The following is a 25,550-nucleotide window of genomic DNA, read 5'->3' on the forward strand; positions in this document are numbered from 1 at the left end:
TAGGTGTTTACACATAAGGTAAACTATGTTTGCACATAAGGTAAACTATGTTTGCACATACGGTAAACGATGTTTGCACATAGGGGGGACGATGTTTGCACATAAGGTAAACTAAGTTTGCACAAAACGTATAAGTTGTTTGCACATAATGTAAAAGGCATTTGCAAATGACGTATTGAATGCTCACAGAGAGTATCAATTGTTCGGCAAAACGCATATGAATTGTACCATGATGTGTTGTGTTTTTCACTGAAGATACATATGTATAAACACAACATAACGCCAAAAGACTATAATATCATGAGGTTTACATAGAACAAAGGTGTATAAAAAAAAACACCTTTAGAATATTTGGCATAATAATCACATTTGAGACAGGACGCAATTTTTAACCGACTTACGTAAAAGAAAAATAGACACAACATAGATAAAATATGAGAGAAGGTAAAGGTGGTTGATCATAAAGTTTCGAAGTATTCACAGAATATATAGTAGGTAAAGCATGATGTAATGCCTGTTGTACACAACAAACTTTAGCAATGACATATCATACTACTATTTGACAAAACGAATAACTAATTTGACATAACACAGAGATGCCGTGTCATGAAATCTAGACATTTGCACATAACATAAAGAAGAAACGACAGGAAGTAAAGACAAAGCGACAGAACACATTAAATATGTACACTATAAGACAGTTCCGGCGTTCCATACTATGGTATATTATCATGTTGTAATAAACTAAAAAAAATGTTCATTTTAAATGTAGGACTTCATGGACATGATGAACATTATATATTTGTTAAGACAACTTGAGCTTATTTGGTAATTTTTATGGTTTTTTTCCGAAGGGTTACCATAGGTACCACTTTAGACTTGCTATATGTCCCTTCCTAATGTTTTTTCTTCTTTTTTATAATTTTGCCCCTTTAATAGTTTTACTGCTATAACTAGGAGATTACAATTATACTGACATCTGCAGGAGGAAGACTCCAAGGACAATCAGTAGGGTAGCACTTATCAGTAAACATATAAATTTGTAAGAGAAAAATAATAGAAAGGGAATTGTAGCAAGTCTAGTACCACTTGAATGTAATGAATAAATAATAGATACAATGCTAGGGTGTATAATTCTGTAATAAATTATTTTTTTTCACTTTAAAATGTAGGACTTCATGGGCGTTGTATTATTTATGTAATGTTTTTCTTAAGGTGAACTGTATTAATTTGAGTAAAATGGGTAATCTTTGATTTTTAGGGAGGGGTGACCTCAGGTACCGCTGTAATAAAAGATATATAGATACAATGCTAGCAGAGTATATAATTATGCTGTAATATCTTACAACAGAGTACATTTATTAAGCCAGTCTTCATACACTACAGATTACCTGATTTCTCCTTCATTCAATCATTCTTTATACACTACAGTGTATTCATATTTGTTTATAAAAGGAACCTCAGGAAATCTGTCTAAGAAATCTCGTTTAATAAGGATGACCTCAGATAATCTGTGTATGCAGACTGGTTTAATAAAGGTGATATCAGGTAATCTGTAGTGTTTTGAGTTTTATTTAATAATGGTGACCTCAGTTAGTCTGTTGTGAATGAAGATTGGTTTGTTATAGGTGCCCTTAGGTAATTTGTAGTGAATTGATATTTGTTTGAGAATGGTGACCTCTTGTAATTTGCTGTCTACAAAGACCGGATTAATAAAGGTGACTTCAGAAAATCTGTGTAGGCAGACAAGTTAAATAAAGGTGACCGCAGGTAAACTTTTGTGTATGAAGACTGGCGTAATAAAGCTGACATCAGGTAATCTGTAGTGTATAGAGATTTGTTAAATAAAGGTGAACTCAGGTAATCTGTTAAGTATGGAGACTGGTTTAATTAAGGGGCCCTAAGGTAATCTGGAGTGTATGAAGACTGATTGAAAGAAGGTGAAATCAGATAATCTGAAGTATATGATAACTGGTTTAATAAACCTCGTATGTCATCTGTTGTGAATGAAAACTGGTTAAGTAAAGTCCTCAGGTAATCTGTCGTGCATTCAGATTTGTTTTTTAAAGCTGACCTAAGGTTATCTGTATAAGAAGATTTAATAGATAAAGGTGACCTCAGGTAATCTGTTGGTTTAATCAAGGGGACCCTAGGTAATCTGTAGTGTATGAAGACTGGTTGAAATAAGGTGAAATCAGATAATCTGGAGACTGGTTTGATATACCCCTAATTTTATCTGTTGTGAAAAAAACTGGTTCCATCGAGTCCTCAATGAATCTGTAGTGTATTCATATTTGTTTTATAAAGGTGACCTCATGTAATCTTTAGTGTATAAAGACTCTTTAAATAAAGGTGGCAGCAGGTTATTTATATTGTTTTGAGATTTGTTTAAAAATGGTGTTTTCAACTGATTTAATAAAGGTGACCTCCGGTAATCTGTCTATAAAGACTGGATTAATAAAAACTGCCTCAGATAATCTGTTTTTTGCAGACTGGTTTAATAAAGTTGACCTCAGCTAATCTGTTGTGTATAAAGACTCGTTTAATAAAGGTGGCCCAAAATAATCTGTAATGTTTTGAGATTTGGTTGATATTGTATACCTCAGCTTGTCTGTTGTGAATGTAAACTGGATTAATTACGGTGACCTTAGGTAATCTGTAGTGTATTGGTTTTTGTCTGATAAAGGTGACCTCAGGTAATATGTCTATAACGACGGATTAATTAAAAATATTTATGTATGCAGACTACCTGTATGCAAGGTTAACCCAGATTATCTGTTGTGCATGAAGACTGGTTTAATAGAGGTTACTTCAGGTAATATGTAATGTTTTGAGATTTTTTTTTTATGGTGGTGACTATAGCTATAGTTGTGAATGTAGACTGGTTGAATACGGATGACCTCAGTTAATCTGCCTATAAAGACTGGATTAACAAAAGTGTTCTCAGGTAACGTATGTATGCAGACTGATTTCATTAAGGTCAGCTCAGGTAATCTGAATATGTAGCCTGATTTAATAAAGGTGACCTCAGGTAATATGTGTACATGTTGTATGCAGACAGGTTTAACAAAGGTGACTTCAGGTAATCTGTCGTGTATGCAGACTGGTTCAATAAAGTTTGCCTTAAATAATGGTGACCTCAGAAATATGTGTTGAATTTAGAGTTGTTCAATTAAGGTGACATTAGTTATGTAGTGTATTGGGATTTGTTTAATAAAGGTGACCTTAGGTAATTTGTGTAATCTGTGTATACAGACTGCTTTGATAAAGGTGGCCTCAGGTAATCTGAAGCGTTTAAAGATTTGTTTGATGATGGTGACCTCAGGTAGTCTGTTGTGTATGAAGACTGGTGTAATAAAGGTGACTTTAGGGAATCTCTATATTGCGATTTTTTAATTAAGGGTGACCTCATGTAACCTGTCTATAAAGTTTGGATTAATAAAGGTGACCTCAGGTCATCTGCATATGCTAACTTGTTAAATTTAGGTGACCTCAGATAATCTGTGTATGCAGAATGGTTTAACAAAGATGACCTCAGGTAATCTGTCGGGTATGGAAACTGGTTTTATAAACGTGACCTTAGGTAATCTGTAGTGTATAACGACTAGTTGAATGAAGATGTGAAGTGTATGAAGACTGGTTTAGTTAACCCCTTATGTAACCTGTTGTGAATCAAAAGTGTTTTAACTATGTCTTCAGGTAATCTGTAGTGTATTCAGATTTGTTTTATAAAGGTGATCTCAGGTAAGCTGGCTATAAAGATTAGTTGAATAAAGGTTACCTGAGGTAATCTATGTATGCAGACTGCTATAATAAAGGTTACCTCAGGTTGTGTATGGAAACTGGTTTAATAAAGTTCTCAAGCAACGTAAGTAAGACGAATGGTGGAACAAAAGGTAAACTCAGGTTATATGTTGTGCATGGAGATTAGTTTGATAAAGGTGACCTCAGATAATCTGTGTGAATGGCAATATGTTAAATAAATGTGATAGATTACCTGAGGAGTTTATTAAACTAGTTTTCATACTTACCAGATTACCATAGGGCTTATTAAGCCAGACTTCATACACTTGAGATCAAATGATCGTATCTTCATTCAGCTAGTCTTCATACATTACAAATTACCTGAGGTCACCATAATTTAAATAGTCTTCATAAAGAACAGATTACCCGAGGTCATCTTTATTAAACAAATCTCTATACACCACAGATTACTTGAGGTAAGAGGTATAGGGGGAGGGTTGAGATCTCATAAACATGTTAACCCGCTGCATTTTTGAGCCTGTCCTAAGTCAGGAGCCTCTGACCTTTGTTAGTCTTGTATTATTTTTAATTTTAGTTTCTTGTGTACAATTTGGAGTTTAGTATGGCGTTCATTATCACTGAACTAGTATATATATTTGTTTAGGGACCAGCTGAAGGACGCCTCCGGGAGCAGGAATTTTTCGCTGCATTAAAGAACTGTTGGTGACCTTCTGCTGTTGTCTGTTCTTACACTACACATTTTATTAGATCACCTTTTATCTGCATACAGAGATAACTTGGGGTCACCTTTATTAAATCATTCCTTAAAGACACATTAACTGAGGTCACCTTAATAAAACAAGTTTCAATACACTACAGATTACCTGAGGTCACCTTTATTAAACAAATCTATATACACTACAGATTATCTGATGTCACCTTTATTAAATCAGTCGGCATACAGAGATTACCTAGGGTCACCTTTATTAAACCACTCCTCATATACAGATTACCTGAGGTCACCTTAATAAAACAAGTTTCAATACACTACAGATTACCTGAGGTCACCTTTATTTAACAAATCTATATACACTACAGATTATCTGATGTCACCTTTATTAAATCACTCTGCATACAGAGATTACCTGTAGTCACCTTTATTAAACCACTCCTCATAGGCAGATTACCTGAGGTTATCTTAATAAAACAAATCTCAATACACTACAGATAACCTGAAGTCACCTTTATTAAATCAATCTGTAAACAGAGATTACATGTGCTAGCCTTTATCAAACCACTCCTCATAGACAGCTTAACTGAGGTCACCTTAATACAACAAGTTTCAATACACTACAGATTACCTGAGATCACCTTTATTAAACAAATATCTACGTAGTACAGATTATCTGATGTCACCTTTATTCAATCAGTCTGCATACAGAGATTACCTTGGGTCACCTTTATTAAACCACTCCACATAGACAGATTACCTGAGGTCACCTTAATAAGACAAATTTCAATACACTACAGATTTTCTGAGATCACCTTTATTAAACCAGACTGCATACGGAGATTACCTGAGGTCACCTTTATTAAACAAATCTCTATACACTACAGATTACCTGAGTTCACCTTCATTAAAGAAATCGCTATACACTACCGATTATCTGATTATTATTAAATATTTTTATTAAATAAACGCAACTCCAAACTCCAACGCAATCATAGGTTTGAACGTAGTTTTCAATTTAGACACGTGTATATATTGAAAACTACGTTCAAACCTATGATTGCGTTGGATAAAAACCGCAATTTTTATACGTGTGCATGAAAAACAAATTTCGTTGTAGAAGGGTCTAAAAACAGCACAAACAACATTTTCCAAAAGATATATATATATATATATATAATATAAGTACGTCTGAGCCAGTGACAACTCTACAACATATGTGTACATATAAACAAGTCTAAATTGAAAACTACGTTCAAACCTATGATTGCGTTGGAGAAAAACCGCAATTTTTGTACGTGTGCATGTTAAACAAATTTCGTTGTAGAAGGGTCTAAAAACAGCACAAACAACATTTTCCAAAAGACTACAAAAGCGAAAAAATATATTTAAACAAAACGCATTTGACTAACAGGTCGAACAACTGATGTTCTTTAACCCTGCTGACTGCCAGTGGCGATTGCCAAATAAAATTGATCACAAGATGGAACAAAATGGATCTTAATATAAATTTAATACTAAACAGATAAAAATTAACTTGTGGCCACGATGTTATGCCACACACATACGGTGTCAATATTTTTTTAGTAAACCAGATCCGGATTTCGACAATAAATGTCTCTTCAGTGATGTTAGGGATCGAAACGGTATTTGGAAGGCCATATAAAAAGTATCCTCATTTTTAGAAAAAGTACCATCATTTTTTGGATAGACTCTTCAATTTTAAGAGTCAATATAGCATGAACGGATCATATAAACCGGAGGGAAAATATATATATATATATATAAAGTGCCTAGAAAATCAACCTAACGATGATAGAGTAGATTTGATTCGTAACTTCCTCCCCGACGCCGGGGCTGGAACCTGTACTTTTTTTTCTAACTTCTACGACAACACCGCCTAGCATTGCGCAGAGACCTTATCCCCACCTCTAACTCTAGCTTATTAAAATAAGCTTTCGTTTCGGGAGGTGTTACCTGCTTGTAGGAATTAAACAAGGATCTCTGATACATTACACGAAGTATTTATTATATATATATATATATGTTTTCCATTTAGACTCGTATATATATATATGTATATAAGTACGTCTGAGTCAGTGAAAAATGAAGCTTTCGGTGGCCAGGTGTTACCTTTCCACGTCAGTTTTAATCTAGCGTCGTACTACAGTACATGATATATAAGACATGGAGATGTTATTTTTACAGATCAGCTAAATTATCTATAGCAAAGGATCCTACAAATTAATGTAAGATACAGTCACAGAAATATTTATATTTATAAGTACGTCTGAACCAGTGACAACTCTATAACAGATTTATCCATCGGATCACCTGCAGTGATGGTGATACATGGCTATGTACATTCTGAATATACAACTCGTATAATATATATATATATATATATATATATATATATATATATATATATATATATAACTCGTCTAAACATCAACCCAACAATGTTAGATCTGTAAATTTGCTTTCGCAAATTTTTGGTTCTTCCCTCGCCGGGATTCGAACCCATGCTACTGTGATATCGTGACACCAAATCGCCTGCACTGCAGCCGTCCCGCTAGACCACACGACCACCTGGGCTCTCAAAAAAAGAGCTTTCGGTGGGCATGTGTTACCTTTCCACGTCAGTCTTAATCTAGCGGCGTACTACAGTACATGATATATAAGGCATGAAGATGTTATTGTTACAGATCAGCTAAATTATCTATAGTAAAGGATCCTACAAATTAATGTAAGATACAGTCACAGAAAATAATTATATTTCTGAGTCAGTGACAACCCTACAACAGATGTATCCATCGATATATAAAGGTCAAGCTTTATATATATCGATATATAAAGGTCAAGGTCATATTTTAATAATTTCCAGAAACTGTATAAGATATCAACAAATTATTTTGACTAAATTGTTAGTTGCGACATGTTGTAACACGTAAATTTTGATTGCAAGGGTACATTGAACCTAAAAGGGAGTTTTCTGCCCTCTTGTATTTAAAAATAAGTGTATGGTGATATAACTGATTAACCAAATATAAATAAGACCTATGATCTTTTGATTTGAGGTCCTTGGTTTATGACCTTGAAATTGATCTCAAGGTCATAGCTTAATTTGACGATCTAGATTTTGACCTTTGCTTTTACCTCATATGTATACATGATAAAGCCATGAGACTTTTTGCAAAAGGTATCAAACCCTTTAACCTTGAAAAAACAACCGGAAGTGACCCTGTGTAAACCGGAAGTAGCTATTTTTTGTACTTTATTAATATAAAAGTATATAGAGTTAAATATTTTTGGAATCAGTGTCAAATAAATATTCAAATATTATCGGGATTAACATTTTTCAAACCGGAAGTAACAAATTATCTCCCTTATTTAAAAAATATTGTAAAGAAACCATATATATTTTTGGAATCAGCGTACAATAAGCTTTCATTTGACGATTGAAATGATATTTTAAACTTAAATTTACAACCCTCATATTACATGTATTCAAATACATTGTTTTTGGTGGAAAGACCTTCAATTGATTGTTCTCTGAACAATTGGTTTTTAGTTGTATTTTGTTTTTGTGTGTTTTGTATGATATTGCAGTGAGTTCTTTTCGTGTGCCAGAAAACTCGACGTTTGTTACGTCACATGCCAAACAATGCCCTCATTCAATAAATTGCGGCACGCCTGAATCACAGCTTATTTAGGACCCATTTTGAGGGGAAAACATTCGTGAGAAGCCTGCATAAATTTAAACAAACTTGAAGTAAAAAATGAAAAACATGAGTAGGGGTGTGATAAAGGGTCTAATAAAGGGTATGAAAAAAAGTTGCGCGATATGGATTTAACAGCAGGCTATTTATCAAATATTCAAAACTACTATATTTACTACTAAATATATGATACATATAGATAAAAAAAAGGGGGGGTGAGTAATTAAAATAACAGTATACCGCTGTGACATATAAAAAAACCCAGCAATAACCTTGAACAAAAATTAATCATTTACAATTATATTCCCAGGTAAATGATTTTTTTTTCTCAGGTATTCACTTTAAATAGAGGAAGGAAATATGTTCACAAAAGAATAATTTTAATAGTCATAGTTTGAAGTAGTGAAAATTTATGATAATATCAAACACTTATCAAAGCTGTAATAAAGACCAAATAAAACCCTGAATAAGAACAAAACGGCATAAAAAATAGAAAAAATAGGAAAAATTAACAAGAAAGTACGAATTGAGAGTACTTGCAGTTACTGACAGCTGGTTAAAAGCCAAAAATAGTTAATTATAAAAAAAATCATGCATCTGTATAGTCTGTGTCATTTTAATTTCATGTAGGGAAACTTAAACAAGCAAATTATACCAAAGTGAAATTGTTTCATGCACAAGAGTAATTCATTCAAAATCGACATTGGAATGATTATAGACACTATTTTGATGAAAAATAATAAATATGCTACCTACATTTTAGTGCCAGTGACTACAGTGATATTAACACCAGCTTTCCCCAACAATATTATTTATATTCTTGAAGAAGAAAAGCTATTTTTTACGTGTACTACAGACCTCATTCGTCCTGCTGCCTGGATACAGTGGTTTATTGATGGAAAGAATATATCAAATCAAGCTCAGACTCAACCACGATTAGAAGAAGATATAGTTAAATCTTCAAGTAGATTGAATTATATAGGGATTGATACAGATCATGAAAAACATATTTACTGTAATGCTGTTAATTTTGAAGACAGACCTAAAGTAGAATCAAAGAACATCTCTATTTATATTGTTGGTAAGTGTGGTAATCTTGCTATAAATTTGATACCTTGCATTTGAGAAATAAGTGTCATGTTTTCAGGTTCTCCTGTATTATAGAGTGATTACTAGTATAATTAAAGATTTAGTATACGTATTAAGTTATACACCAAGCGGATTGTTACTGTTAGTCTTTATCAAAGGGACGATTAGAAAGCAATTAAGGAGAGAAAGAGAGACGTGTAATCAAAGATGAAATGTACGTGTTTCTTCTTCATAATTCAAAACTCTATCATAACTGACGATGACGTGCCGAGACCTGATTTTACTATGCCGTGCTTGCGTGTAAACTCGTTTTTATTAACAGTGAATTTGTTTTCCCCCACAAAAATCGACAATTCATTGCTTTTAAATAAAACATTTCTAACCGTAAACTGGATAGAGTTAGTAAAATACAGCATTATTTTCACAAAACATTTCGAAAATTAACTTTTCTACACGTTTTCACCTTAATGACATACGCGATATATTTGCAGCATATTCTTTCTGAACTGAAACTATGTTCAACTTACAAGCTGTTTATGGATTATTATGAGCATATAACGAAATGTTGCTATTCATCGATACTTTGTATGAGTTAGTAACGACCATTTTCCGTGTTGTTTCCAACATTTATTTTTCCTTTCAATTTTGCAGTTATAATACCTTGCACCAAATTGTAAACAATACGTAAGAATTCGTTAAGTATACTTATCTATTCGTTACGTACTCGTTGGTATCTGTAAAATGCTTCCTATAACACTTAATAGAGGTTTCCAGATTTGCTACCGTACCAACCGTAGTACGAAGTGGGAGCCTTCATTTAACTTTTGAAAATTATTGATGCATACACTTTATATCAACACATGTTTTAGGAATCATATGCAGAACTGTTTTGAGAACTTTTAGCTGTAATTTGGGACTAATTTCATGTGGTTTCTTTTTGTATTCGTAGGAAACAATAGTGTGTGCACTCGATTATGCTTTCAAGCAACCGTTGCAAGTAACCGTTGGTACGAAAGGTTTATAGTCAAGAGTTATTTCCCCGTGAAACTACATAGATACAAAGAAGCTAAATTACAAAACAAATTTAAAACTTTAAAAATTTTGTTTGTAATAACTTTATGTATCATTGTAAAATGTTAAAGTTTTGTATTTATTTTGGTAAGTTTTTAGAAAACATGATCAAATAAAATGAATTTGAACAAAATAAATTGACCTTAATAACAAAAGCAAAATGACAAAGCTAATATAAAACCAAATCGTTATTCAGTTTGTACGCGTCAGGTCTAACACCCTTGTCAATGGATATAAAATAAGTCTAGGGAGACATTCTTTATAAAAATTAATACTCTTTTACAAAAAACCGAAGGGGTCAAAACGTTTGATTTCTAATTATTGTACTGATTATGTAGGTCATTATACTTTTAAATAACATTGCCTTGTGATAATTTTGTGTTATATGTAATATATCTGTTGTATATATATGTTGAAGAATTAAATAAAGATAAAAAAAAAATCAGACGTCCGGAAAGAAATTATTAAAAATACAAGGTCATTTACATCTTCAATTTGAACAATTATGCATAGAGATATGGCTGATATCGTATTTACTTGACATCCTTCCTTTTTGGACAATTATCTTTACCGTCGGGCTTAAAGTTTTTCTTTATAAAAAAAACCCTCATAAAATCAATATGCTCTATAAATTTTAGAAACATGCCCTTTTTATTAACACAACTGTTCATATATCTTTTTCGCAGTAAGCCGAGAGAGAAAACTCAGAAAAACTGGAGTTAACTATTTTACGTAGTATCGTATTCATGATACTAGTACAAATAAACCTGAACAAATTACATAGAAACATTTACCAACCGATGAAAATGATCCTTAATTTTGAGTCCATAAATCAGTTGTAAATGGTGCAAAAGACATTATATGGCTACATAGTATTTTCCGTACAACATTACGAAGAGTTAGAAAGACATATTCATATAGCATTAGACTAAGTGTAAATATAGCGTCAAATTATTGCCGTTATCAGTGAACAAAAAAAGCTGTGTTGTATGAAGTTTTTTTGGCAATGCTGTACGACAAAATGATTAATGGATGGATATTGGTTTAACATTACCCCTCGTAGATTATATTATACTACTCCCAGGCACGTGCAATACACAATTTTACTCGCGACAATATTTACAAATATTAATGTAATAACAATATCTAGTGACATAATAATAATAAGCGAACACGATGAAGTAACATCGTGATGATAAATATTTCGACTCAAAAATAGTTTTCGTTAGTGTCATACATTTTATATTTATTCTTTAAGTAATTAATATAATCAACAATTTTATTAAAAAGTTCAGTGACAAAATATAAGGAAAAAAATAGATCGATGGTTTTACAATGTGTGTTGCGTTTTATGAAAAAATGTTGCTCCAATGATCGAAAAGATAGCTTAATTAATAAAAAATTATTTTAACGAGAATGAATCAAACAGTCCTTACTTTAACTGAGTTGCCTCGACCTTTAGATTCTAAATATAGATTTGCGTTCCTGTTTGTTTGGCTTTGATTTTGTTTATATTTACAAAAGAAAATAGAATAAAGAATGTTTTCTAATACTTTATTAATAGAATTTGAAATAATTAGAAACTATTTATTAATAATAACTAACTGATGTCGTTATAACTAGTCTACGTTAAAATGGCAAAATTGTGTTTAAAATTGTGTTGACTTCTCATTGAAATCAATTGTTATTAATTAAGTTATCTTTTCGATCATTGCAGCAACCTTTTTCTTAAACGCAACACACCCTATAAAAATATCGATCTATCTTTTTTTTCCTTATATTTTGTCACTGAACTTTTCGGGGTGGATCATTGAATATAATCATTAGAAAAAAAGTTGTTGATTATATATTTACTTATAAAATGAATTTGAATTTTATGACACTAACGGAAACCATTTCTTGAATCGAAATATTTATCATTACGATATTCTTTCATCTTGTTCGTTTATCATTATATCATTAAATACTGTTGTTACATCATTATTGGTAAATTTTATCGCGAGTAAAATGTGTGTACTGCACGAGCTTGCGGGTAGTATATATAATTTACGAGGGTTAATGTTAACCAATATCCATCCATTAATACTTTTATCGTACAACAATGCTAAAAAACGTCTTACATCCCAGCGATCACTGATTACGGCAATAATTTGACGCTATTTGCAATATGAATATGTCTTTCTAACTCTTGGTATTGTTCTACGGGGAATACTATGTTGCTATACAATGTCTTTTGTACCATTTGCAACTAATATCTGGGCTCAAAATAAAGGATCGTTTTCATCGGTTGGTATTAATAAACTCATCATAGATACCAGGACTAAAATTTAGTATATACGCCAGACGCATCAGTGACGCTCGATCCAAAAAAGTAAAAAAGCCAAAGTAAAGTAAATGTTTCTTGGTAATTTGTTCAGGTTCATGAATACGATTTTATCAAAAATACTTTAACTCTAGTTTTCGTATTTTTCTCTCTCGGCTTACTGCGAAAAAGATATATGAATAGTTATCAAAGGTACCAGGATTATAATTTAGTACGCCAGACGCGCGTTTCTGTTGTGTTTTAAAAAAGGGCATGGTTTTCAAATTTATACAGCCATAGGCGGATCCAAAGGGGGTGGGGGGACAGTTTCGGCGGAGCCCCCTTTCGTAGAAATTTGGTTGATTATATATGGAATCACGGAAATATGACTGAGCGTCCCCCTCCCTCACCCTCTTGTGAAAAGTTCTGGATCCACCACTTATATCATAGTGATTTAAGATGAGTTGTTTTAAAGAAAAACTTCTAGTCCGAGGGTACAGTTAATTTTCCAAAAAGAAGTTTAATAAGTTGAAGACAACAAATGCTTTTCAAATTTTAGGGGGGGGGCGCACGCCCGCCACGCCCCGCCTTGATCCACCCCAGAGAAAGATGCCAAGTGGATACGATATCAGTTATAGCTCTATGCATAATCGCTCATAGGCAAATTATATGTTTGCTATCATTTTTGTTTTTCACTTTCTCTCTATCTTCCACATTTTGCCGTACACTTACACAAGTATAAACATTGCCATTTAAGGGCAATAACTTTCATGTATAAACTACTGGCAATGCCATCTATACTGACCTATTGGCAGATCCTGTACTTTTTATCAAGTTTCTATCAATCAAGGGCAATTACTGCAATAACAAGTCGACTGATGATTTAGGATAACTGATCACTTTTGCTTTTGAAGTAGTTCTGTCTATTAAAGATAATAAGCCGTAATTTGACCTAAAATGGTTTACTTTTTCAAATTGTGACTTGGATGGAGAGTTGTCTGACTGGCACTCATAACTCATCTTCTTATATATATATATATATATAGAACAGAAATTGTTCTATGTTACAGGGACTATATTCTATCTGTACATGCCATATCACAAGTTCATTTTTTTTTCATACTTATACACTATTCACTCGTTTATACCTTAAACTAGCTATTTCTTATCGACATGGAAATATATTAAGCATTTGTAACATAATACGGCATTTTTCCTTTGAAGTTTTTACGTGATAATCTGCTTAATAGTTCGGTTTTTGAAAAACCATGGTTTAATATAAAGATTGATATGTTATTCCATTAAAAAGAATCATGACGTACTTTGTTCGCTCAACTGCATGTAGATAGGCGGAGCTTGGACTATGGTTTAATCTGATATATTCTATGTTAAACCATGATCGAAACTCCGACTCTCTGTTACGCCTGATAGACAGTTTAGTGAATGCACAAGGACAAGGATTTCGTTTGTTTTAAAATAGGATTTCTACTTACTGGGAATTCCGTCACTGACTTAATAAATTTCATTGGGGAATTCTTTTTTTCTAAAGAATTTTTTTTATGACAAAAAAAAGCCGGTATAATTGTTCTAAAAATTTCCAGACCCCGAAAAAATCAAATGGTATGTGCCTTAGAGGAGCCCGAGTCGTTTAATTCAGAAAAGTAACTTTTTGTCATTTCTGATGTGCCGTATTCCCAACTGGATCGATTTTCTCGTGTGCGAGCTAAGCAGCGAGCTTAAACGACACTCCTTCTGGTTTTGTAATAGTTAAAAAAAAATCATCAGGCCACTTTTGAATGATGTTAAAAAACATATACACCACGCCCTACTCATTAACATATTTAAACGAACTCATCCTGCGGATTCGTCGTTTAAATATGTTAATTCGTAAATAGCGTGGTGTATATAATACTCATACTGCAACTAGTTGTGTTTATTTCCTAAATATAGTAACACATGCTATATTTTGTGCAATGTCAATTTCATCATGGAACACTTTTTCCACAGTCAGGGGTTCATTAAGGGATGAAAATAAGTTTGAAATTTGTGTTACAATTCAAATAGCTATGAATTTATTTATTTAACTTGCAGAATAAAAACAATATTAGGTCAATGTAAGAAAAATATCAACTTTTTTTGTACTCTGCGCAAAACTGGGGAAGGGCTCGGTAGAACCTCGCCCTTCCCCAGTTTTTCAGCCTCATACAAAAAGTTGGATATTTTTGTGACATTGACTTAACATTGTATATTTCTTTTTTATCTTTATTGTAATAATTTCAGCAAGATAACTTACAGTGGTTTGGATTTGAATTTATTTTATCAATAACTTAAATATTTTATTTTGATATAAAGTTATTACGAACAAAATTTATATAGGTTATTAATTTGTTTTGTTATTTAGCTTCTTTTTGTCTATGAAGTTTTAGGGGGAAACAACTCTTAACTATAAACCTTTCGTACCAACGGTTACTTGCAACGGTCGTTTGAAAGCATAATCGAGTTCACACAATATTGTTTACCATGAATACAAGAAGTAACCACATGAAATTAGTAACAAATTACAGCTAAAAATTCTCAAAATAGTTCTGTATATGATTCATAAAAACGTACGTTGATATTAAGTGTATACATCAATTATTTCCAAAAGTTAAATGACGGCTCCCAATTCGTATTACGGTTGGTACGGTAGCAAATCGGGAAACCTCTAGTAGAGGTAACCGGTGAGATCACGAACCGACGAATAATGACGAACGAACGTATTAGGAGCAGTGATTTTCATATTGGGTAAAGTTTATTAAAATCGAATTATCGAATAAAATACCCCTAGACACCTCACTAATTTCCCTTTATTATAGAAAACAACGATACAATACCAGCTTTCAAGTATATTAAAGGATGGATACATATAATAAGACTATGTATTTTTAACTTATATACCGGAAGTGCCTATGTACGGATCAAAACGAAACAATACGTATAAATGTATACCTGTGGTCACCTTCTACACTTTTAATAGTCACGTGGAATGATAGCATGATTTAATCATGGGGACAATCTATTAATCAACCACGGTACCACAGTGTAGATACTAATCTGTACGCTATCCGGAAGTCACGATTTTCGAAGCGATGATTTCATACTGGCTAACAGGACCGTTTTGCCTACGGTGACTTTTCTCAACATTTGTTTACTTCTCTATCTATAAAGTGCTTTGAACATCTTCAAGGTATGCATATCATCATAAATATGAGTCACTGTAACAAAAACATGCATTAGAATATAAAATATACGTGTGCCTCACACCAACTTGATAGAAAAAAGTGAAATCGATGGACAAATTTGCTCTCGTAGAACAAAGCAAATAATCTTTTATTGCAAATATTTGCATCAGTTTACAGTTAAATATATACTGTTTCAATATTCTTTTCGTATTTAAGTAGAATATTCGTATTTCCCATAAAAAATTATGTTTTCCTTGAGGATCCCAAAATAAATAACTGTACGATCAGTCTAGAACTGACTGTATTCAATAAGCGATTTCAGATTTTTTGACTGTATGACCAGTCGTGATTTTGAAAGGAAAAAAACGGCAATTTGAAGGTATATACGTGTCTGTGATATTATGAACTGTCCAGGGAACTATAACGTGTAATTTCTTTCATCAGACATTACAAATCTATTTCTGATAATTTTTGTAGACGGCAAAAAAATGTATTATTTAAAATCAAATGCCTAAAAAGCCATACATGATTCGCTTGTGGACTTTGTAATAGTGTATCGTTGCAGTTATCTGTTTAGCTATTACATAATTTTTAATAATTGGTCTAAGAGGTGATGGAAATACCTGATGAGTGCCCCCATATAATGCAATGTTAAAGTCCATATCTTATATAAAGTTTAGGAAAGCTACGTATAGTAAATGGGTTCCACCCAATAAGGTAGTGGAAAAGTCCTTATAACGGAAAGAGAAAAGTAATTTATGAAAAATCAAAATGAGAGGTGAACAATTGAATTAAATGATAAAGAATCTGAAAAGATCCATTAAGTTATGACAAGTGTCCGGAGGAAGTTGTAAATATAAAATAGGTACGCCCAATATAAGGCTATGGCAAAGTCCGTATTTTAGATATAGAAACATCAAAAATATGTTTACCAAAAATTCGAAATAGAAGGTCCATAATGAATATATTGATTAAAAATGGAGCAATTTAAAAAAACTTTAATAATTGGTTTAGGAGGTAATGGAAATACCTAATGGGTGCCCCATATAATGCAATGTTAAAGTCCGTATCTTATATAAAGAAACCCCATAAAAGATTTTTACTAAAATTCTAAATAGACGGTGCACAATACAGTCATTATCATTTATGATAACATTAATTAATAGTTATATCAGTGACGGATCCAAAAAAGGGGATCCGGCCGTTTGAAACCCTTTTTTAACTATCAATACATTTGTATGGGAACATCTATTTGGAATCCCCTTTTCTCCTAGATTGGACCCCATCTCCATTTAAAAATGGCTTGAACCCCCAATGTATATTAAGTGGTTTATGAGGAGATCGAAATCGACGAAACATATTGTACCGGCCCAACGGACAAACGCCGGGGAAGACACAGTGGCGGATCCAGAACTTGACCTAAGGGGGGGGGGGGGGCGCTGACTGACCTAAGGGGGGCCCGCTCCAGTCATGCTTCAGTGATTCCCTATATAATCAACCAAATTTTTCCCACGAAAGGGGGGGCCCGGGCCCCCCAGCCCCCCCCCCTGGATCCGCCTATGAGACAGACTTCATTATCACTATAAACCCACGCTTTACAAAGTGGTGTACAATTGAGTGTCAAAGAGACAGCTCTACATCCAAAACAAAGTGAAGGAACTGTGATCAATTATAGGCTACACTACAGTACGCCCTCGAATGTGTCTAAATACATGTGTTTTTATATAACAATTAAATATGTGTGTTTGTGCAATTTTAAGTATAAACTGAGACTACTATAACATTGAAGTCTCAGGTATAACGGAGGTCATTTCTCAAACTTATCTATACAACAAACCTTCCTCTTATTTTAGCAACATTTAAACATCCTTATACTTAATGTAGTAAGTCGAGTACACCTTATCAAGCTAAAACATTTTTCATAAGTTTTCAGGATGTGAATTTATTGAAATATATTTGTGTTATTTAGAAAAAATGCCACCTTCTTATGTATCGTAAATAACTTTGAAATCACCACTAGAATACAGTGAAATAAAAACTGATCATACAGTTTCAAAATATACAAGCGAGACTGATCGTACAGTGAAAAATTCAAACAAGTGTAATTTTCTTATTTCTGGCTTCAAAGATCTGGTTTAAACTTTCATCACAACTTGAAATATACTTCATTTAGTTAATTAAGTCTGGTTTTTACACTAATTTGTACAATAAGAGGGTAAAAAGATTGCGTAAAGGGTCACCAATTGATTTTCTTTATGCCCGCGTCACACTGTCCCGATTTTTACGCCGATGGCAACACGATTATGGAAATTTTCAAAATCGGGACTGATCGTATCCAGATCGGGCTATTCGTAATGCCATCTTTAACCTTCGTAGAACCATCGGCCACTTTTTCTATCATTAGGGGACAACTTCGGGAAGGGTTCTAAATTTTTTAACATGTTAAAAAATCCCCGAAGATGCGTCCGATGTTGAGGTTTCGTATGGAGTTCGTATCACCATCCTCACCATCGTAATGTCACCGGGAATGCATCTTTGAACATCGTATAACATTCGTGTTTCCATCGTTTCCATCGGGCAGTTTTGACATTACGATGTCTACACGAATGAATCACGAAGCCACCCGAAGGGCTTACGATGTCAACACGACTTCGTGAAGACCTCGTAATCCCGTCGTGTTGCCATCGAATAAAAGTACGAAGGCGACAAGATGGAACTACGACGGCAATAAATTCAGCTAAATGTAAGTTAATTTTCGCGCTAAAATACATTTAAAGTGTCATGCGCGATATGCACTGGTCAGTCTAATACGACAGTTAAGAAAGACGTTCACAAAACATGGAGCTCATATCATATGATTCTAAGAGAACAAGAAAGGCGACAGCGTTGTTTCTATTAATTCAAATGGAACAAGAAGAGCAGCTATTACAGGCTGAGGATTTACTATTACAAGTAACATATTATTTTTTGTCAATTTTTCATATCTAGTAACATAATGAAAATCATAAACGAGCCTCGTACACCAACACTGCAGGAACACGTATATAGGGAAACCAACTTTTTCTTCATTATTCTGATTTTTTATGTATCGTCTGAGTTGTTGTCACACGAATGTTTACTATGCAGAGACTCAGAGTCAAGTTTTACCCTTCAAGCCCAAGGTCTTCCGTCTTATGATTAAACCATAAATGAAATGTACAATATAATATATATGCAATATTGATAAAACAATTTAAAACGCGTGATGCCTTCTGCATATAATTTAAATGCATCGTAAGCTGTACACGACGTCTTTTAGACATCGTATGGCCATCGCGTCAACATCGTAACCCATCGTGTAGCCTTCGTAATCCATCGTGTAGCCTTCGTGATCCATCGTGTAGGCTTCGACTGAGATATGAAGCTTAAATACCCGTCTTCGGTTAACCTTCGTATGTCCATCTTTTGCAATCGTATATAATTTCGGCACCATCGTATAGACTTCGTTATTCATCGTACTTGCTTCGGTCACTTTTTGGTATTTTAACGAGATCGGGACTAACTTCGTACGAATTTACAATTTTCGCATTCGGGTGTCCATCGTATATAAAAATCGGGACAGTGTGACGCGGGCATTAGTGATGCACTTGAAAATCTCTTAATTAAGGCAAAGATACGAATAATGAATGTTCTGAATTTAATTCTAAACCATTTGAGAATATCGATGTCAGCTGAATTATTCATTTAGCAATGTTTAGATGATCAACTTACCGTTTAATACAGTATATCCAAAAAGTTCTCGCTTCGAAAATCGCGACTTCCGGATAGCGTACAGAATAGTATCTACACTGTGGGTACATGTGTTTGAAAGAAAAACATATAGAAAATATTGAATATATATTTGTTCAGAAATAAACATTTTAACTAGTAGGGACCGACCATTCAACTTGAAAAAAATTATGCGGCGCGACAATTTTTTTTTCTAATTTAACACTATTTTCTTGTGGTAATTATCCAAGATAAGATTTTTCTTCCTTAGAATTCAAAATTAAATATGTTATTTCTGAAAGAACCCCCTCCCCCGCGCCACCTTTTCATGTTAATCTCAAATGTCTTGCAAATGACCGTAAGGGACACTGTCCCTTAAAAGAAATGTGCAACCAATAATAAAAAAAAATCAGTTAGACACCCCACCCCCATTCCCCCCGTCTTTTTCGTATATATCATTTTATATCGCAGTTAAAGCGGGTATCATTTATCTATCTTTGAGGAGGGTATAAGGAGGCAATCATTTGATTCTGAGGGGCCCGGCCGGGCAGATATGGTCAGTCAGATTATTTGTTTTAGAAAAAAAAATTCAACTGCAACACGCAAGATTATTTATTACACATGTATCATTTTACTGTATAATAGAATTTGGAAGCCAGTTCATTTTAGGTGGGAGCCAGCATATTTATTATTATTATTTTCCTGACCAACTTTATTTACTTGACCTGCCAGCTCCGATCCTAGAATCAAAGGATCGTCTACTAACCCCAATTTAGTATGCGGTGTTGCTGGTATTATTTAGTATATTTGGTCCGAGAAAAAAGAATAGAACGCCGAAAAAAAATGGAACTTAATACGCTGGAATTATAAAATTATATTATTATATCTTATTTGGTTATTCGTCGTTTATTCTGCGAAAGAACACATAGTATATATATATATATATAAAGTTTTCTGTTAAGTATTTGGTATTCAATTTTTTTCTATTTACCTTAAGTACAAAGAGTAGAAGGAATCTCCCCTTTTTTGTTATTTAGTTCATTCTAAACAATGATTCGAATTAATACAAATTTTCAGTTTATTCTTTCTAAAGCTTTGCATGTATGCGCCCAAGGAGGGGTCACTTCCTATATAAAAGTATATATATACAAACGTTCCACTAGAATTGGTAATTTTTAAACTCGTCAAATACATGACTGGGTATGAAATTTAAACCTTATTATATGACTTGACCGGTAATTTCAGGCCTAAGAAACAACAAGGCGAATATTATCAGGCTCTATCAAAATCTATGATTGGGGCAGAAATTTTGAACTAAGAAACCAACCATTTAAATTGAAAATGGGGCTGGCGGAAGGGCATGTTCATGGAAGGACATGTTCAATTTTCTAGTCAGAAATTATTTTTGTCTCTGCCATTTGTAGCCATTCTTTATTCGTTCAGTCTCTAAGAATTTGGAACCACGTTATTTATTTTAAAAAATACACCCCTTCCTTTTCCATTAAAGTTAAATGATCGGACCCTAAACTCATGTTTTGGTCACAATTTCAACGAGATATGTGGTTTGGGAGAGTTTGGTACTGCACCCAATTAAAGTTGTTACTTGTTTTTAAAAGCTTCAAGTTTGCAATAATGAAAAATAAGAGAGCCTATCTTTTTATGATTTCCTTATGGCCTGTCCTGCCTTTTTATTTCAGCCCTCCCCCTACAAATCAAACGATCGTTTCCTACTCTAGGTGCTGACCAGAATTATTTTTTTTTACCAAAATCAGAATCAAAATATTTTGTTCTAAAAAATATAACCCCCCCCCCCTTTCCACTCCCACCAGAAAATGCTCCGTGACTGACTACGACATACAAAATAAAAAGAAATCAATCAATAAAAAATGCACTTATAATCAAAGCGAGTTATTCATGAACAGTTAGGCATCCTACTGACTTGAAATTAATGATCCCGCTTCGTGTCATACGGCAAATTAAGTGATACGTTCGTGATTCGTACGTGATTCGTGATATCACCGGTTACCTTTAATAGACCGTACAGCTACGTGAAAAACCGAACTAAAATAGTGAGCAACACATAAGTACTCGAAATGATTGGAGAAAAAAGATCCATAAACAATTTGTTTTACAACATAATTAACAAAAAAAAACTTCAACAAAAAAATGGCATTCCATATTTAACACTTCAACAACAGTGTTAAAAGAAGCAAAATAACCAATGGCACATTATAACCAATACTTACAAGGCCATGGCAATAACAACAAATAACGTTGAAAACTTTAAAAACGTTACCAATTCCACAAAACCTTTCATACAAAATTTAAAAAAATAGCAACAGAAGCCCCCAAAAACACAGGTGCGAACTCGGGTTCTTCGAATTGATAGACAGTTCATGATTATCATGTTGCTCCTGTAATGCAAGTTCAAATCCAGGGATACGTATTATTCGGTGATTCTCGAAATTTTAGACAAAAATAAAACACTCTTAATGGTTTTGTATGTTCAAGGAAGAAATGTATAGTAGTTTCATAGTTACTACACCACACCTACGATATCGAAAAAGACACTTGTCGCTTTATCCATAGACACGTTAGAGCACAATCTAGCTTGCGACACGTCTTTTTTATATTTTACAGCAAAATATAAGAGTAATTAATTTTTAAACGTTATAACATAAGAGGATATTTGAGTCTCCGGTCAAAATGATTGGATTGCCGCGTCTAGAGATAAAACACACACGGAATCGTATGGTTCTTCGATGTGACTATACCATAAATGAGTCCTACACATAACAAGAATAATTTGTTCGAAGCTTGTTCAAATTTAGAATGTGGACAAACTTTCAAATTTCAAAAAAAAGATGTGTTCAGTTTTCCTTGTTACATTTTACAACATTTCACGATGTGTTTCCAAACAGCTGTTGTCTTTTTGTTATATCTGAGTGTGTTTTATTTTCAAATAATTAAGCCATGAAAGCACATCCTTTTTCTTGAAAACTCATCTACAACTAGATGTATATTAAGCTTTAGAATATGACCTTTAGGATGAGTCTTTATTCTTTTGTTGAATCCTAGATGTATTAATTGTTTTGTAATACGCTACTTTCGGATTGATATGTACACAACGGTAGTCAAAGTATTCATCAATGGTCAGTGAGAAATCATTAAGGTGAATCACAATATCTAAGGTATTTGTATAGATATGAAGACAATGAGGCAAAATGAATACTAAAACATTTTTTCTAGAAATGAAAGCTAATCATATAATAAATTTTACAAACATATTGCAAATTAACTAAATCAGTTTATCTATTCAATAACAGATTATATTTTTTATGAAGTGTTACAAATATATATTAACTATCATAGTTGTATTATAGTACCAGTGATAGGAGTATCTATCATACCAGCGCCTGACAGCAGAGTTAAAGATATTATTGAAGGAGACACTCAGAATTTCACATGTTCAACAGAGTTAAGTCGCCCTGATGCCTGGATACATTGGTACATTGGAGAAAAGAATTTGACAAGTCAAGCACAGACAAGTGTAATACCAAATGAGGGTAACAAATCCGTCTCATTGAGTTTACTTGTGTATACGGGAAACGATGGAGACCATAACAAATCTATTTATTGTAATTCTACTAATATTTATGGCAATACTAAAGTTGTCAAATCTACAGAAATATCTATAAATATTCAAAGTAAGTTTACATGCTTAGTTGAATTGCGTTTATAAGATATGTAAAACAAAGCGACTGTTAGCAAACAAAAAGAGTTTTATGTTTATTTGAAGAAAAAAATGAGGGAATACTATTTGGAAAAGCTCGTAATGTATTCGACACAATAAATACTGCTGATCTTTGAACACTTTTTATGTCTTGTAGGACTATCGGAATCTCTGAAACCACAAATCAGATTTTAAATAATATACAATTAAATACGGCTTTTTCATGATGGATGGTATGACTACTAGATTACTGCAGCGCAGTACAATAGTCAGAGGCAAATAAAAAATCAGTATGCATGTTACCTTCCACAAGTCTTACTTGACAACATTATATAATCGAGTAAAAGAAAACATTTATATTAACCGGATACTATTTGAACATCAGCAGAAATTGATCATCACTATTCCACGACTCTCTATTAAGCTTTATTGCCACAACACCGGTTTGATGCTCGATAATGGAATTAGCCTTCAAATTATAATTTAAGAGTAAAATTCATGACTCCGTAAATGTGCTACTCCTGTTTGTAGTACAATTGAATCAGTCACATGTTTAATGCATATCATAAAATCATGACAGACAGTTTATTTGAGATTGAAAGGTTTCTGAGAAGTGTTTTGATTGTGAAGCATGCTATTGTTTTTTTGTCACGTCATCATTGCGAAATACTTACAAATGTAAAATATACACTGTAAATTCAGGAAACGTTCATGATTTACATACTTGTATTCGAGCAAATCAAATTTTGGATTTCAATATTCATTTTCATCTTTCATGGTTTCTTGTCAAATGATCAGAATATACACTTCAATTAATAATACAGGGAAACTTATACATTAAAGAAAGCAAGTACTCATTTAACCTGATGTTTGTTCGGCAATATTAAATTGATGTATTTCTGTATCTAGCAGTAGATAATAGTACTACTTCATGACATGATTGTTTCAATATAGTTGTAATTTGTAGTGGGAGTTGTCGTTTGGAAGGAAAATCCAAAAATCCATTACAAACATATGAATGCAGCGCTTGCAAATATATAGTGAAATTAAGATGTTGTCTATTATTTATGTCATTAGACATTACACTTCTATACCGTTCCAATGTGACATTTAATAAATATTTTTGTTTGCCTGTCTGTATTTACAGGATTCCATCTATTAACATAGATTTGTTTTATTTGTGTTGCAGTACCAGTGTCTACAGTTACAATGATACCTGTTGGTGACAGCAATATAGACGTTGAAGAAGGCCAGACACGGAATATTACATGTACGACATCTGAAAGTCGACCTGTTTCCTTGATACAATGGTATATAGGTAACCTTAATGTTACTCGGTTAGCACAACCACACACATCACAGCCAGATGGGGACAAGTTTATATCGTCAAGTTCATTGGTGTATACAGGGAATGATAGCGATCATGACAAAGCTATCTTTTGTGATGCTTATAACATTTATGGAAGGGATAAAGTCAGCACCACCAAGAAATTAATTTATATATTGAGTAAGTTAAATTACTTTAAATACGGAATTAAGTTTATGACGAGTATACCTCCAAATAGTTTCTGTTACAGCCTTTATTATTTGTCAATAAACTCTTTTTTGTATTCTGTTAGCTTCAAACAGTTTTCTTTTGACTTTCTGATTATCTGCTGTATGGTGTACGGCGTCATTTTAAGTGGTATGGTATGCTGCTTGTCCCATTAAAACCGCACATGGTTTCCGCAATACATAGATGAGAGGTCAACATATGAATATCCTATGAATTTACTTACTCTCTATGGATACATAGGGGGTTAGCAGCCAACAGGTATCGCATTGAGCTATTATTTACATTTTATCTACATTTTTTTCCAATAATTTGATAGTTTTGAATGGTAAGCTTTTCCGAAATTAACCACACATTCATTCATTTTTTTTCTTTATCTGAATACTAGTATGTGTTTTTATACTTTCAAGTATTTTATGAAAGTTTTCAGCTAAATTATTTGATGAAGAGAATCATATTTTTTAAGTTTAACTCTGGCTTTTAAAAGACAATGCGGAACATTCATTTTCTACTGTCACAAGGCCAAGTTCATTAAAGATAGAGATGATTGTAAGCAGCAAGAATGTTCAGTAAAGTAAGATCTACAAACACATTACCAACACCAAAACACAATTTTTGTCATGACTCCGTGTGTCTTTT

At 33.1% G+C, this 25,550-nt stretch overlaps 1 protein-coding gene across 1 annotated transcript in view; it reads left to right on the top strand.

The window, feature by feature from the left end:
* Positions 1-1,496: 1,496 nt before the first annotated feature.
* The window catches only part of LOC143078589 (synaptogenesis protein syg-2-like), a 37,304-nt gene continuing 13,250 nt past the window's right edge, over positions 1,497-25,550 (top strand). The window contains exons 1-4 of the mRNA XM_076253446.1: positions 1,497-1,548; positions 8,960-9,277; positions 23,010-23,333; positions 24,549-24,866. Coding sequence (XP_076109561.1) covers positions 1,497-1,548; positions 8,960-9,277; positions 23,010-23,333; positions 24,549-24,866 — 1,012 coding nt within the window. The remainder of the gene's footprint in view (positions 1,549-8,959; positions 9,278-23,009; positions 23,334-24,548; positions 24,867-25,550) is intronic.

Source organism: Mytilus galloprovincialis, chromosome 6 (genome assembly GCF_965363235.1).
Source record: "Mytilus galloprovincialis chromosome 6, xbMytGall1.hap1.1, whole genome shotgun sequence".
NCBI lineage: Eukaryota > Metazoa > Mollusca > Bivalvia > Mytilida > Mytilidae > Mytilus > Mytilus galloprovincialis.